Source organism: Nyctereutes procyonoides, unplaced genomic scaffold, assembly GCF_905146905.1.
Source record: "Nyctereutes procyonoides isolate TBG_1078 unplaced genomic scaffold, NYPRO_anot_genome, whole genome shotgun sequence".
Taxonomy (NCBI): Eukaryota; Metazoa; Chordata; class Mammalia; order Carnivora; family Canidae; genus Nyctereutes; species Nyctereutes procyonoides.
The window spans coordinates 36742515-36759536 of NW_026575133.1; the positions used below are offsets into that span (position 1 = coordinate 36742515).

At 48.5% G+C, this 17022-nt stretch overlaps 1 protein-coding gene across 22 annotated transcripts in view; it reads right to left on the reverse strand.

The window, feature by feature from the left end:
• Positions 1-1853: 1853 nt before the first annotated feature.
• LRRFIP1 (LRR binding FLII interacting protein 1) overlaps positions 1854-17022 on the reverse strand; it is a 141488-nt gene continuing 126319 nt past the window's right edge. For 17 of the 22 annotated variants that reach the window (XM_055346118.1, XM_055346135.1, XM_055346134.1 and 14 more), the window contains one exon: positions 13101-16133. In XM_055346118.1, coding sequence (XP_055202093.1) covers positions 14413-16133 — 1721 coding nt within the window. In that variant the 3' untranslated portion in view covers positions 13101-14412. Of the gene's footprint in view, positions 2711-4369; positions 4475-5507; positions 5588-6243; positions 6362-8095; positions 8146-13100; positions 16134-17022 lie in introns of those variants that run through there. The other 5 variants (XM_055346141.1, XM_055346140.1, XM_055346136.1 and 2 more) reach the window with 3 other exon arrangements.

The following is a 17022-nucleotide window of genomic DNA, read 5'->3' on the forward strand; positions in this document are numbered from 1 at the left end:
TTCCTCTGGATTAGGAAGTGTGTATAAAGTGGATTTGCTGGGGCGCCTGGGTGGCTCAGTAGGTTAAGCGTCTGCCTTTGGCTCAGGTCATGATCCCAGGGTTCTTGGGATCTAGCCCTACCTCAGGCTCCCTGCTCAGCCACTCTCCCTGCTTACAGTCTCTCTCTCTCTGTCAAATAAATAAAATCTTTTTTTTTTTAAAAAATGGCTTTGCTGTTCCTGCAAATATTGGTGGGAAAGGTAGACAGCAAAGGTTTGACTTCTCTAGAGCCGATTTGGGAAAAGCCACCCTCCCAGGACTTGTGAGACAAGCAGTCCTCCTCTTACCAGCGGTGAGACCTCCAGCCAGTTAACTCCTTGGGCTCCAGACTCCTCGTCGTGTAATCTCACAGACCTTTTGTGAAAACCGAGTGAGGGAAAATAGGTATCTAACTGCCGGGCATGTCTACACGCTATACTCATTTGCTGTTATTAGTGTTATCTGTGATCTCCAAATATGGATGTTTCGCCGGTTAAACACGTTTGTATTAAGATGCTGTGGAAGAAATCTTAAGGATACGACAAGGAAGGAAACATTTCCTCTTTGCTGGCTGGCCTGCTACGGTCAGAGGACGGTGCTGGACGGACCCTGCAGGGAACCCGGGCTCCCCGTCCTGGTTCCTTCCTTCTTGTTCATGTGGCACCTGTGATGTGAATGTGGGCCACCAGGGGGGCCCACCCTCCCCAGTCCTGGCCCCTGGTTTCCTGCCTGCTGGCATCGGTCCCTGGCACCCTCTGACTTCTCTGTCCCATTGTGGGCAGTGGCCCCAAGCCCTCTACTGAGGTCTCTGTCCCAATTTGTCCTCTCTGGTGTTCTCCCTCAGCCCCAGGGCATTCTTTAGAGTTCTCTTCCATCCTTCCTCTGTAGCTGTGGGCTGATAATTCTCTGTATTACATTTTCCCTGCTCAAATTACTGGCAGTTCCCGTTTTTGGACCGGACCCTGATACCTTGCATTCCTGAAAGAACGTGGAATGCTTAACGCTCATGAGGTAGGGTTTCAAGCTTGGAAGTCTTTTGAAACCGATGCGTTTTGGCAAATCCTAGGTAAACATAAAAACCACGTTGCTGTGGAGAGTTGGCGCTTCCATGGGATCAATGCAAGAGTAGGGTTCTGGATAAAAACACTGGCGTTGAACATGCAGCAGCTACAGCAGGCCTGTGGGCACCAACGCGTGGGCGGGGATTGGATGATCTTATCTATGGAGTGCTCAGGACGGAGATGTGAACCGCCAACCATCCTTGGCACAAGGAGTTGTGAATTCCTCTTGTGCCTGATGAAGTGTCGCCTTGTGTATCCCGGACCCAGACAGTGCTGGGAGACGGACCCTCGTGACCTCTAGCACTACGCTGGGAGTGTTGTCTCAACTATTCTCCCAACTCATGTCCTCTACTGGCATTCCCCAAGTATCAACACAAGGTATAGTTTCGGGGGACGCTGTCTGGCTGATATCCTGAAAAGCTGGCCTGCTTAACCAAGCTGGCTTGAAGGACAACACCCCAAAGAGTAATTAAAACATCAGCAAGTAGCCAAACTCTCTCTACTTTGCCCCTGAGGATAACGTAGTTGACTTTAATCTGTAACTTCCTTGGTTTACTTGATATTCTAAGAGTGCTGACCCTTGGGGGTGCACTATTCTTGCTCACTGTGAATAAACTCTTTTTTTTTTTACAGGGAAAGAGAAGCTAACTGCTTCGCTATACTCAAAAAAGGAAAGAGATGATCCCAAACGTACAGAACAATGAATATGGAGTAAAAAATCTTCTTTTTCAATGCAAAAAAAAAATAAAAAAATAAAAAACACCACATCCCTACAGTCTTTCAGCATTGAAGTTTTTAATTTTTCTAATAGTACATTCTTTAAAAGGAGTTCACAACTTCAAGTCCAAATAGAAGGGTTACATAGCGCGAATGGAAAGCTGTCATCGTCGGTGGAGCTACTGCCTAGTTACCCTGGAAAAAAGTGTTCTTAGGGTTGAACTGATGCAAAAATCCCTTAGAAAAGCTTCATTTGTTGCCTGTAAAGAGTCTTCTTAAGGTCACTTTTACTTCCAGACCATCCCCTTGTTTCTAGCGAAAGAGTTTTGCTTGGTAATGGCTTGTGGTTCCACAGTGTTTTGTGTATGAAAAGCGTAGACTAAGAGAAACTACCAACGTTGCTCAAACTGTAGATCCTGCCCCCAAAGAAGTCCCAAAACTGTAACATTTCCCCTCAATTTGCAGCAAGACACATGAAAAGAAAACTCAAGTCCCATCTGAATCTTGACTTTGATCGCCACATGCGGTGGCACTGCTCCTCGGAGCTCCCAGGCGCCTGGTGTGCTTGGAAAGGACCCACGGGTTCGGAGGGGTGGCCCGGCCCGGGTCGGGGTCCACGGTTGGAGGCATCCGGTGGCTGCCGGGGCCGCGGGTGAGCCGGCTCGGGGGTGCACGGGAGCCAAGTGCTCACCGGGTGCTCTCGGAAGCGGGGGACACAGCAGCAGTCCCGGACAGTAGCAGAGGCGAGCCCACGACACCGTGCCCTCCATCCACCCACCGGGTTCCTGGACAGGCCTGGTGCTTACTGCTGGGACAAGAGTGCGCTCCGATTCGCTTTCATCTTTTCCAGACGCTTCACTAAGTGGCCGTTGCTCACCTCGAGCTCTTCTGTTTTGTCCAATGCACAGCGCAGCTGGAAACAAAGAGGAAAGGCAGCTTTGAGGAACTCGCTTCCTCCAAACGTCAGAGGTTGGCCAAGAGTCCATCCTACCGCAAAAGACAGTCACAGCTGGACCCACTGAGTTCCTAGAAGTATGCGAATACACATGCATGTGTACACACATATTTCTTAACTATTCCGTTTGGGATACAAGGCACAGAATTCTGGCCTCATGAGTAACTAGGCAACCCTCCTTCTCTGAAACAACTTGATCTCACACAGCACACAGTCTTGAGGGGCTGATGGTCTCACGTAAGGTAAGTGAGGCAAACAGGTTAAGAGCTGAGCCAAGACCAGTTGGAAGAGTTGGTCCTGGGCAGCTGGGAGCAAGGTCTCGATGGCTAGAGACCAAAGTGGGAATAGCTGAGGCCAAGATGATGGCAACCTGGAGCCAGGGCCACAGAGCCTGGGAGTCAGAGTGGAAGCCACACCAACAGGGAGCCATCTGGCCCAGTGGACAGCAGGGCAGAGCGCAAGGCGCCTCAGGGCGGGGGTACACCAGCCACATGATTGTGGAGACGTGCACCATCGGAACAGGGTCTGCGGCTCTGCTTCTGATCCAAAACCCTCAGGGAGGGTGGCTGGGGTCCTGGCACAGGTTCACCTCCCTGCAGGCCCTCTCACTGGCAGAGGCAAGCCTCTCTGCAGGAAATTCCCCCAAGTCAGGCCTGGACTACTCCTACAAATCAAAACCAAGCATAACTCCACGAATCAATAAACGCATGAAGGACAAGCCATCTGAGCCAGCAACAGAATCAGATCCGCCAAGACTGAACGTAAAACAGAACAGCTGTGGGCAGCCCAGGTGGCTCAGGGGTTTAGCACTGCCTTCGGCCCAGGGTGTGATTCTGGAGACCCGGGATTGAGTCCCACGTCAGGCTCCCTGCATGGAGCCTGCTTCTCCCTCTGCCTGGGTCTCTGCCTCTCTCTCTCTCTCTGTGTATTCTCATGAATAAATAAAATCTTTAAAAAACAAAAACAGAACAGCTGTGTAGGATATCTTCAAAAAGATGAGGATACAGTTAATAAAAACATACAACCAAGCAACCATCAAGAATGAATACACTTAAAAAAAAAAACTAGCAAAAGGTGCACGGGGAGACCTAGCAGCAGCGGGGTAAGGAGCTGGGAGGTGGAAGAAATGTGGGGGCTGCAGGGACGGGGTCTGACGGCCTTGGCTTAGAGGCCTGGAGGGACGTGGAGACACCAGGGAACAGGCATACTTGAGGAGGTCATGGGTGAAAACTTTCCAAACTTGGTTTAAAAAAAAGACTTCATGGATCCAAGAAACACAATCCATCCCGAGCAGAACAAACAGCAAGAAACCTGCATAGAACACATCAGGGTGAAGCTGCAGAAAATCAAAGACAAAAAGGATCTGAGAGAAGCGAGAGGGAAAGGGTGGCCTACAAAGGCCCCCCGGGGAGGAGGACAGACTCTGGGCGGCCTCGCAGCCACAGTCACCAGGAGACCCGGGATCGGGCACCAGGCTCCCTGGGGCGATGGCTCAGCGCATCAGGGTGGCTTGGCACCACGTGGCCTGGAACTTTCTGGGGGGCCATGACACTCTGTCTGCTGCCAGCTAGACCATCATTTCCCGTTTTTTCCCTGCAAACAGCCTAGAAAATTTACCTCTCTTTGGAGTTTCCGTTTTTCAGCCTTAAGTTCATCTTCTATTTTCTCGGCGTTTTCAGCAGCCGATTTATAACGTGACACTTGACTCTCTAACCTTATTACCTAAAAGAAGGGAAACACCACATGTGTCAATTCGCAGGCCTGTTTTCTTTCCCCGGCTGCCCTAACACTGTGTGATGGAAGGACGTGGTTCGTCAAATGGGAGGACAGGCTGCGCCAATCATCATGATCTAGCACCCTGGGCTACCGTATAGGTTCTGGCCAAGCAAGTGGGTTTGAGCAGCCCGGGGTTGAGGGCCTCATTCCCTCTCTGGCCTTAGTCCAAACACCTGACTCCCACAGCGCTGCTGTCCCTCCCTGATGTGGGACCATTCTGCAGGAGAAGGTAGGTCGAGGCAGAAGTTTCCACCAGGACCTCAGCTCCTGTCCAGTCTCTCCTGGGGTGGCATGGTGGGGAGGCAGCAAGGGAGGAAGGCAGGCCAGGAAGCAGCAGAGAGGAAGAGGAGGCTTGGGGATGGCATTGCACAGCCAGGCCTGTGGTGAGGGACAGGAGCAGCTACCAACCCACTGGAGACTTGCAGTCTGCTGAGACCCAAAGCATGCTCCCTCAACGCATCCCGTCCTAGGTGTGCTGCTCTCAGTCCTGTTTCCCCAAAAATGGACCCATAAGTGAGCAGGGAGAGAGTACTGAATCTTCTCTCCCTTTGCTTAGGGCACAACTTGTCCCAGATTTGCCCAATGTCAGAGGCATAAAAACCTCAAATCTAGGAACCAGAGAGAGCTACCCTGTTGGGAGAAGAAGGCAGAGAGTCCAGGCGAGAGGGATGGCCTCACACTAAGTGCTTTCTAACTGAGCTGTTTTTAAAGAACAACACTTTTAAAAACGGCTCAGTCCCCTTAGCGACCTTCCGCAAGCAGCCGTTGTTCTAAAGGGTTAGTATCCAACAGCCCGAGTCCCGCTAGTGAGCTTTCCTCCCCTACTTTCTCTCTCTGCAGGACACCCACTGAGGGCCTTTTCTGGTCCTGCACATCTCTGCTCCTCCCTGCACTCAGCCTTCCAGGGCGAGTTCTAGCAAGCAGAACTGCGGTCATCGTCGCTCTCGCTGCCCATTATTGCTTAAAAGAGCACACGTACATTTTGTTCTAATGCGGTTATCTCTTGCTCAGATTTTGCAAGTTTAAATTTGAGGTCGCTGATCTGTCTGTTGGCATCCCCTAAAGGTTGAAAGAGAAGGAAAATCTGTTAAGCTCCTGGGCTTTTAAAATGCTCAGACAATAGTTCCTGGGATCCAAGCCCCTACCTAGTAATGGGCATGCAACTCTGTACGTTCTGGCCAGTGGCCTGACAACAGGGGGAGCTGAGAGAAGCACGCTCTCCGTGCACCCAGGCTGGGCAAGTGCCAGGCAGGAGAGCACCGCTGGGCACAGAACACAAAGAAATGGTCAGGGGAAGGAAAGGGGGGAGGCTGGGAGTAATTTTATCTTCCTTTAAGCCTCTTTCTAGGTTACTTGTATAGAAAGATACCTTCTAATTTTTCCATACAATCAGCTGATCAAAAGACAGCTGTATCCAGCATGACAAATGCTGCTTCTCACTGTGCATCACGTGGTGGTAACTTGGTGCACGTTTGGGGGCACCCGTTCTAGTCCTTAGGCTCAGACAGAGACACCGTTGCTCTGCCCACCTGCCCATCCTCATTCTGCCCCCCCCAAAGAAACACCCCTGCAGTGCTGTGCTGAGCTCAAGGGCTTTTGAGGGGCCCAGGGGAGCGCCGGGCATTCTTTGCCATGATGGTTTTTCTCCTCTAGCCCAAGTATAATAAAAACAGGACACGTCAAGGGTTTACTTCTACACAAGCATGGACATTTACTTTGTAGATCCATTACATGCATGTCTGTCCCGTTTTCTAAGACATCGTTTCCAGGGTGCAGATTGTCTAGCTTGCTGTTCTTCTGTCTCTCTTCCAGCTGTCCTTTGAGTTTCTTAATCTGAAAACGCCCACCAATAAAATAAGTGAATTCCTCTATTCTGAGTGAGCCCGGAAGCCAAGCTCAGAGCCTATGACAAAGGAAGCGGCGTGTAAAGGAAAAACCAACACCCCATACGTACAGTCGGCTGCTGCTGTGGAGTTATTATTTTGTGTGTCCAAGGTGCCAGAGAGATAGGGGTTATGTAAAGAAGCACGAGAGAAATGTAGTTAACAGTTACGATCCACCAGCCACCACAGGGAGTCTCTCACCTTTGATAACCAATCCCAATAAATCCACGAGCAACCTTCTGCCAGTTAGTCATCTTCTCGGCAAGTAATAGCGTAATGGGCGAAAATGGAATTGTATTTACGAGATCATGGCAGGAATTATTTTGTAACTCTGGGTGAAAAGTTGTTTCTAAGGTTGAACTTCCTCTTGAATTCAGGAGGAGATGGTACGTAACGTACTTTAAATGTGCTGATCTCAGAGTTAGCGCGTCACTGCGCCAGTAGCCTTTGCTTTATTCACGAAGAAGCCAGGAAGGGCCTCCCAGAGGGACTGTCCTCGAGTGCCTAGCGGAACCGAGGGCTCCCTCACAGAGCCCGTGCCCGTCGCAGGTCCGCCACCTTCAGGGAGCTGGTCTCTGCAGAGCTCTCCTGTCAGCAGCCACGGCCGTGGACGGTCACGGTGTCTGGGGGGTGGTTTCCCAGCCCTTCTCCTGCTAACCTCCAATCTCTGGATCTGGTGGGAGCCCCCACCTCCCCCAACAACCGCCCCGGCAGAGCAGAGGCCTGCAGGCATGTATTGCCCACTGGTGCGCACCGTCCTGTGGAGATGAGTGCAGAATTAACGATGGGCACCTGTTTTCAAAAGATCACAGGAACCTCAATGCTGCTACTACATCGAGTGCTTTTCCCCATTTTGAGAGAAACCTTCAGCAGAATTGTAAAAAGTAAAGTGAAATACTTTTGATTAGGCTTATTGAGGAAAATGGGAGGAAGTGAGTTTCCTTAGAAAGTGATTGTGGAGTGATGATGATGGGGCACCTGGGGGGCTCAGTCGGTGAAGTGTCTGCTTTCGGCTCAGGTCATGATCCCAGGGTCCTGGGCTGGAGCCCCGAGTCGGGCTCCCTGCTCAGTGGGGAGCCTGCTTCTCCCTCTGCCTCTGCCCCTCCCCCAACTCTCTCTCTCTAATAAATAAAATCAGATAAAAAAGAAAATTACCGTGGAATGGTTTACTAACTACCCTGCAGACAAAAAAGACCAAACAGGTCAACCAGTTAGTGTTTCTCGAGGTGGAAGAGAGTGGCGAAGGTAAACCACAAGTAAAACAGCTCTGAGCAGTTGCAACAAGGAAATACCTTCTGGACAGGAGTGCTGATCACTGAGAGGTCCCCCAAACCGACTTCTCTGGGCCAGCAGGAGTCATGGAAGTGGTGGTTGGAATGACTCCAGAAAGCTCTTGCCTCTCCACCGTTAATCTAGGCCCTTCCACATTATTTTAAGCAGCAATTGGCGTAGAGTGTACCACGTTCTGTTCCACGGCCTCGAGCCTTTGGGACATCCTCTCTAAACCTCACATGACTTATGATGTCCTACTTAGATAAAAATCGTAAGGACACAGGTTGGGTTGATAATTGCTTTCAGGCATGATGTGTTTAGGGTTTTCCTGAAAAAGCAAGTAAGTATGGGAAGGTTCTCAGGTTTGGTTGCCCCCGCTGGAGAACTCAGAAAGTAATAAAAAGATCGTTACCTGTTCCAACAAGCACTCCCGTTCATCAACAAGCTTTTTCAACCTAATATCTAAAGAAATCAGAAAGATAGAGGTTGAGGAGAATCCGTGTAGCGCACCGTTCGGCAGAATGCTAGATGGAAGAGTGAGCATTCAGGTTAGTGAAACTAATGATGAAGGTATTAAACACATACCACAACGAATGAGGCCACACACAGGACTGGGGAAGACGTCAGCCGAGGGAGGTTGAGTGGGGTCAACCTCCCAGCACATGCTTATCTCGTCAGGGGCAGCATCCGGCTGCATGCAAACAGGCTAATCTTCTACTTTGGGTTAGCATGCAAGAGCTCTAGGGCCAAACCGCACTGCAACACAAGATCTCACAGGCTTCATGGTTTAACATCATTAGGAAGGTACAAACACACTGACAATCGCGATCCATATCAATGGCATTTTCGTTAGCCTTGACTTCCCAAGTTTCTGTCACCAGTGCCGGAGCTTCGACTCCACGTCTACGCATCAGAGGTCTGCTGACAACGCATCCGCTCTCCTGCTCGCGCAGAGCGGGCGTGGTCCTGGGAGTCGCAGTAACACTGTGGGCTTGTGCCACCGCTCCCACCCAGACACAGAAGAGTGCACATACGGAAGCATCTGGAAATCCCCCCCCCCCCGACGTTTCTTGGAAAGGCTGTGGAGTAATATGATCTGTAGAGTTACAGAGAAGGAGGCCGAAGCCTGGGGAGAGCGTAGGGGTTTGCACAAAACCTTCCACCGGCTGAAAGGGCCAAATTAGGAAGATGTGGTAGTGACAGCGATGCTAATGGGTACTGCACGGGCCCCCTGTGCTGGCACGGCCCTCGCACCTGCGCCTTCACCCACAAAGCCCTGTAGGTTGCCCTGATACTACCTCCTTCTTCTACAGGTGAGGGTCCAGCACCTCGAAGGAACTGCCCTGAGGCCTGGCAGCCGAGCCTCGAACCACTGCACCCCTCTGATGTTCCAGATATAACCCAGACCCTGGAGTCGGAGCCGGGCTCCCAGCCCGAGGCTCTTACTCCCGGGGGTGACTGTGCTCTCATGCTGCGCAGCTTTGATTCGTCACATGAAAAGGAAATAAATAATCTGTATAAAACGCACTTTTGTTTTCATCTAAACAGTCTCTTATCTAAATATTCTCATCCAAGTTACACGCTCTCTCTAATTGCTCTTCCAAACACCCCAAATTGTTCTTTTGAAAGGCACAGTAACAACATAAATTAAACCAGAAATGTCAAGCGTAACGGAAGATAAATCTACGATCCTCCGGAGTTCCATTTTAAGTGACACGAATTGCTTCCGATACTGTATTCTTTCTCTTCCACAAGCTCACCCGACACTGAACCGTAAATGCCGTAAACCCAGTTCTTCATTCAACGTTACTTTTTCTCTTATGTTCTATATACAAAAACCGTGGGAATCATAAGCAGCAATGAATATGTCAGAAAGTCATCTTGAAGTTCATCTATCTACTGTACAATTTTATTATTATCGCTTTTCCATTAGAAGACTTCCTGGAGAGCAAGGACACAATAAGTGTTAACATAGAATAATGGAGCTGGCAAATGTAAAAAATAAAGGTAACATGACCTTCACTCTTATGGTGGGAATATGAAAAACAGGGAAGTGGGGCGCCTGGGGGGCTCAGTTGGGGCAGCGTCTGTCTTTGGCTCAGGTCATGATCCCGGGGTCCTGGGATCGAGCCCTGCATTGAGCTCCCTGCTTCTCCCTCTGCCCCTCACCTCTCCCTTCTCCCCTCATCTCTCCTGCTCTCCCTCTCAAATAAATAGATAAATAAACAAATAAACAAACAAACAAACAAATAAATAAATAAATACGATTTTAAAAAAAGAAAGAAAAGTGAAATTTTAAGGGAGAAAAGTTTTAAAGCAGAATTGGAGAGGAAGTTTAAATCATTTGAAGAAAATGGAAAAAGAGAAGCAAGCTAATTGGATATGCAGAAAACGGGCACTGCTCTTTGTCATTTTAACAGTCACCAAGCCTGATTTGTTGAGTGCACAGTGGTGCATCGGTGAGATGCTGGCCGTAATACTTGCCCAGATCCCTGCAGACCTACCACTGCCCTGCATTTCCTAGGTTCCACGGCCCATTGCTGGCCTAGAATCCCCAAATATAAACAGACACAAACTATTCATGTAAGCGCACACTTGCCTGTTTGGAAACAAGGCATCGAAGAAAATGAAGTCACAGGATCTCAAATGTAGAGTTTTCTCTCAAACGCAGGAGTTAAAATGAGCTGGCTATGAAAATATTTCAATTTTTAAAAGTCTGGCTTTTATGTATTCAATTTCAATAATTTTCTGGTACACACGCGACGAGACCGTGGAATAAGCACTCACGGTGGCGAGGTCTTACAGTCACCAGAGCAGCTGGTGCAAAACCGCTTTGAAATTCTCTGAGCCCTGTTCTCCTGGGTCATTCTTCGGGTCTGCACCTGGTCACCTCATCTGTGCGGGTACAGAAAGGTCACCCACCAGCAACCACTGCCATCACTACTCACTCCCTCTTTGCACTGCTTTACCCGGATCTGGCCCATAACTCTAGAGGGCAGGTTTCAGCTCCGTTTTCAGACAGCAAATGAGACACAGTGAGGCTGCGTAGCTTGCTCATAATAATACACGGTCAGGAGCCTAATTTTCATTTTGTGGATTAATTTCAGCCGTCGTGGGCCTCAGGCTGCCTCTCCCAAGGCAGAGGAAAATCACCTCCCCTCCCTATTTGCAAAGACAGCGAGGCTGAGGTCTCTCAAGGAGTCCAGCCTCCTTGTACTGACTTAGTCTGATTACAATCCACGTGGGCAGTGTCCACCATCCCTGGGGCCAGCCTCCCACACCAGGGGAGCACCTCCTGCCTACAGCAGGCAGAGCGGGGACAGGTTTTTTTCTATTTACAGGGCCCAGGAGGTCTGTGCAGATGGGAACTGTATATGTCAACCACCACTGAAGTCACTCACATCTCGAAAAAAAGGTAGTTAAGTCTTGGAGTAAGAGGCAGTGCAAACAGTAAAAGGGAAAGAGTGAGGGTTCTTTCTCCTGAAAGACAAAGCTTTCTCTATACGCGATCATCACGCTGACTGAGCACGTATTCTAACACAGTGCAGGCACCAACACTCCTTCCTTTCCTTCTGGTGCCTGGACATTCAGCACAAATCTCCCTGCTGTGTCTCCTGGTCTCGATGGCATGCTGGACCGGGTGGTCTCTCAGGGAAGGGGTCTACCACAGAAAACAGGAACCCCCAACTGTGTAAACCCCCCAGAACCAGCACTCCCGGGTCCTAGTGACAGCAGGAGTTTAAATTTTTTTTAAAATTTTTTATTTACTTATGATAGTCACAGAGAGAGAGAGAGGCAGAGACACAGGCAGAGGGAGAAGCAGGCTCCATGCACCGGGAGCCCGACGTGGGATTTGATCCCGGGTCTCCAGGATCGCGCCCTGGGCCAAAGGCAGGCGCCAAACCGCTGCGCCACCCAGGGATCCCGACAGCAGGAGTTTAAATGTCCAGGTCATGAGCTTTTCTGATCGCTGGAAACACTAAGCATTATAGAAAGTACAGGGCAATCCATCTTATTTCTAGAAACTCTTAAAAAACCACTTTACTGCTTCTCTACCTTTGTATATCACAAAATAAGAACCTATATCGCAAAACTCTGTTGCCTTTCCCTATTTCCTACATGCACCCACGATTACACTCAATTATACTTTTGAAAGGAAGATTTACATTTTACATACAGTCGCTATGTTCTGGTTTGGGAATGAAAGGCATCCCTGGTTTTTGATTTAAGGTACCCGTGATGAGCGTTTCCCTCTGCTCGGTAGGGAAGTGAGACGTCGGGGGTCTGGGCTCCTCTGGGGATGTGGCGGACAGGTAGCCTTTCGTTCTTCTTCTGAGTCTGAATCTTTTGACATCACATCTTTCCAAACTGCCTCATATACCTCTGTGTCTTCTTAACCTGAACCTCCCTGAGGTACCGACTTCTTGGTAACCGAAGGGCCTTCCTGTAACGTCACTTACTGCGCTCCAATGTCATTTCCCCCTCGGAGCGGGGTAACTGATGCTCACAGTGAAGGCTCTTAGATTAGCAAGAAATGGCTTGGCTGTTCAGAACTTTTCTTTTTTCTTTTTTTTCTTTTTTTTTACTTCCTGGGTTCTCAGCTGTCTACTTCCACTACAAGCTGGGTCCCGTCTGCTTGTCCGCTGGCACAGTGCCTTCCGGATATGAACTGATCACAAGGTCTATTACTTAAACGGATGCGTGATTAATCGAGACCCCTGGACGGCTGGACCTGAGGGGTATGAAGTATGCCACTATGTCCTTAAATGAGCCGTTAGGAGCAAAGCCAGACCTTAAAATGGCTTGATGACCTCACCGTTCAGTGAGCTGGGTTGTTGAATCATCTCCCCAGGGGCCTTTGCAAGCAGGAAGGAGAGCTTCCCCGATGCCCATTCCAGGGTGACTGTGGCTTTGCTAAAGTTAGAGGCGTGGGCTGCTCCCTTTCAAGTCCCTTGCAGCCCTCAGATGGGAGCCTCTCTACCAAGCCTGATAGTTTTCCACTCATCGGGCACTAGTGGGGAAGGTGTAGCCGTCCCCTGCCTCAGGACACTTACGCGGGAGTAGTCGATGCTTACTTGCCAACTTCACCATCTCCTTCAAAGCCTTCCAAGGACTGGCTCATGTAAGCAGAGCAACAGAATGGAGCTTTTTCTTAACTGGGGCTCCTCACCAGAACCACAGATCACAGGAGACGCTACAAGGGAAGATCTTCTCAATTCTCCCCAGGAGGGTGCGACACTAGCCCCAGTCTAGGTGCCAGGAGAGAAGTTCATTCATTACTGACAAAGTAATGAGTCCTTCACGCAACACAGACTGGGAATTAGCAGGCCAGAAGTAGGTGCTACTTTGAAGATAATGTTATGGAGAACCACAGTCACAGCCAGAATTCAAGTAGCCCAAAGAGTGGAATCACAGGCTTGTAAAATTATAAAATGTTTTTATTTCAATTACATAATAACACTTAGGCTTGCCTCAAATTTTATTGAGGTTTTGGTCTTTTTTTGCATTCAATTATACCTTGTAACAGTGATATGAATTCATATAATCTCATAAAGTGTCAACAGCATTCATCATGTACAGTCCTTTGTGATTTTAGTATTTTACAATCATTCTTTTTATTGAACTTTACAATTATCTTTAAAAATGCTTCCTTATAAAGAAAAGATATATTTCCTTCAGGAAGAGCAAATTAAGAATTTTCCAATAAGAATATAATGAGATACAACAAATGAAAATATTTATACCAAAATACCGAAAGTGATTCACCTATTTAAAATATCCTGTTATATATAGTCCAATTAGCAGTTTGCACAAGAACGGCACCTTTTTGTATTTTTCTTTTCAATAGCAGACATATAGAAAGAGAAGTAATTTTAAAATTAAAAAAATAAATTTTAGAAATGGTCCCCCTGCACAAATACTGCACTAGGAAGTGCAATTTCAACGTATGTCTCTTCCAGAAACAAATTAGGGAAAAAAAATCTTTGTATAAGATGACTTTGGTACATTATAATCAGCACAAAGTGAAGTCAAAAATCTACAAAATAAATTCAGGCATCATCAACAATGAGATCAAAAGGTATCAGACTGAGATAAAAGCCTTCTATGAGGTAAAGGGAAGGAAGATCTCCCAGTGCTTGAAGATATTTATTTCTTATCCCTAACATGATTAATTACTGTCCTAAGGTGCAAATCTTATCATAACTCATTGACCTATACGCTATTGGGCCACTTATCTCCTTTTAGAACAAAATACCATATAGGTTATAACGTACACATCAAAATCAAATGTCAGAGGACATATATTTGAATGAGACACATTAAGTATCGACTATACTCACAAATCTCAGAATGCCATTTGGTCATTTCAGTTGGACGCTGATGTATTTGGTCAAGAATATCGGCCTAAGGCAAATGCTAAATAGCTTCATTTGGGTTGTAAGCAGGAATAGGGAGCGTACGCTCTTGTTGGACACTGCCGGACTGCTCTCGGTTGGAACGTCTACCGATTACAGACGTGCCTTTCTTTCTGATCTGGGTGATAACTTTAATGAGGAAGAGTATACGTCTACAGGTAACAGTCTATAACTCAGGTGCTAGGTAGCTCGGCGGTTGATTGTCCTATGGTGCATCTAGATGAATGAGGAGCATTTTGGGAACCTCGCCCGGGGACACAGCAGATGGGCCTCTGACAGCTGGACTTCCTGTGCGGTCCTTGGCCCTGTCCACTTAGGACATGGTACACTCTTCATTGCTTTTGCCCTTCTCGCTTCCGCCTCTCGGCTTGTCTCTGCCTTCTGAGTTGGAGGCTCCCAACTCTCCTGCGGATGCTACGTGATCATTTCCTACGTCCTTCCCGACTATCTGACTGGGACCCTCTGCCATCTCCTGCTGCTCTGTACTTCCTGTTTGAGGGGCATCGTCAGTGTCCTTGAAGGGACCTTCATTCTCCGGCAGGGCGCTGCTGGACGCTCCTCCATGGCCTGGTTCTGGAGCACTGCTGTGAGCGGCGCCATCTTCCTTAGCATCATCTTTCCTAACGGCTTCATCTAGCTCCTTATCGCTGACACTCACGTCTGATGACTGGGTTGTGTCACCCCTCAAACCTAATGTGTCGCCATCAGCTGTTTTCCCCCCCTTCTTAGTGTTTACGTCATTATCTTCTTGGTCAAGTTTCTCAGCCAACTCAATTTTCAGATTTTCTGGACAATCAATCTTTTCACTGCTTCCTGATATGTTTTTCTCCTTTGGACTTTCAGGTACCTCATTTTGTGTGTTTACAACTGGTTTTGTGTCACTGAGAGCTGCATGCTCTCCTTCCTTCACCTCACTTCCATCTGAGTTCTGAAACGTTAACTCTTTCTTAGCATCTTGAAGGGTTTCTACAGGTGCCGGTGATTTTTTCTTGTTTTTCTTCTTCTTGTTCTTTATCTTCTTCTGTGATGAAGCCAGTGCGTCTCCCTTTTGGTCACTCTTTTCTTCCTCAGGTTCCTTCGTAACCAGGGGCTTGCTTTTGGCATCTGGCACAGTTAGGCCTGTTGCTCCCTGAGGACTGCTTTCAGCCGCCGGGCAACAAGGAACATCCTGCACTTCTGTCTGGCCTGGTTCCTCATCCCTCAACCCCCTTTCCTCACCCTCCTTTTCATCATTCTCCTCATCTACTGCTGCCCTCTGACCTGGGAGCTCTGGGGGCTCTGCAGCTTCCTGCCTGGAGAGCTCTTTGTCTAGAGCATGCCCTGTGCTTGTGTCTAACTCTGTGTGGGCTTCTGCTGCACGCTCCTCATCATAGCTCACGTTGTCATTGTTATACGTTGGAGGCCCGGAGGCTCCTGTGCCCACCTGCTCCCCAAGCCCCATTAGCCCTGCCTCTACCACGCCCTCTGTGGGGCTCCCACCTTGCTCCCCAGGGTCTGCACTGTCCAGCCCTCCAACTTCAGATGTTTGCAGAGGAGCAGATTCTTGACAAGGCTTTGTGCTATCCTCTCCCAAGCTGGTTTTCAAATCTTCCTGTTTTTCCACAGATTCTTTACTTTGTTTTTTGATATCCGAGGCATTGCAACTGTCCTGCCCACTCCCAGGACCTGGGATTTCATCAGCTAATTCACTCAAACATTCGGACTGCTCAAGGGGAGCCCCAGTCCTATCATCTGGTGTGCCTGTGACCTCATTGGACTCAACCTGAGCTGTATTTTCAAGGAAGGAGGCGTTCTCTAGAATCTGGTTTTGAGCCTGCTCCTCATTCGTAGCATCTGCTAATACTCCTAGGGAGGGGGCACTGTCTTCAGAGGCTTTCTGGTCCTTGGCATTTTCACCAGGATGGAGCACCTCTGTGTCCACACACTCCTGGGCTGGGTCCTCTCTGTGCTGTTCTTGCTCAGAATTCTGCAAGATTTCTCTTTTCCCCACATTCTCCACAATTTCACTTTTCACCTCCACTTCACTGGCTCTTCCTAAAAGACCATTGAGAAAATTGAAGGGACCCCATGATGTGGTGACCACTTAACACATACTACAGCGTAAACACATGTTCTCTCTCCCACCCGACCCCATTCCTAAGGAGAGAGAGTCATCAAAGAATCACACGGAATAGAAGCCTTTGCCAGGTCTGTGCGGCAAAGCAGTCATTGCATTAGCAAACGTCTGATCAGCGAAGGCCACTGCCACCATCTCAAAGGCAAGGGCGGCTGCTGGTGCCATCTTGTGTGAATTGATTTTCAAAGGTGCAGTTAAGTTTTAACAAATAGAGCTCTGAATCAGGCAGCCAAACCATCCAAAATAATGGGTTTGAGAATGACCTAAAGTTCGTGTTCCCCATTCTTGTTTACAAATGCACATCTGGCCTACTCACGCTCCTCCAGCTGTCAAACTACACTGCGCACCACACAGCCCTATAAGACCACCTCCAAGTAATTTTTAAAAGAAACATTCAATCCACCTTATAACTCAGCTTCAAGGGCAATCTCAAGAAAGATACTTTTGAACTAGTTTATGTGAGGAGAAAAGAAATCCACCCCACCCCCACCGTCTAATCTCTGGGTTCCTGAGAAAGCAGCCAATGCCCTAACCACTGAAGGGGCTCCACTCCCAAATGGCTTGGGGGGGGGGGGCGGGAGTTCTAGCAGGTGGCCAATGCTTAACATCAAGATGACCACTTCACTAATAATAAGTTACTCATCAATTAAAGAAGTACAAATTAAAAACACGTTATGACTTTGGAATGGATGCTTATATTTGAGATTCTCCAAATAAACCGACCCTTGGCGTATCGGATGCCATGTTGCTGAAAGTCAGAGCTTGGTAATTTTATTAACACATGGTCTCCACGGGTGGGTGCCCTTA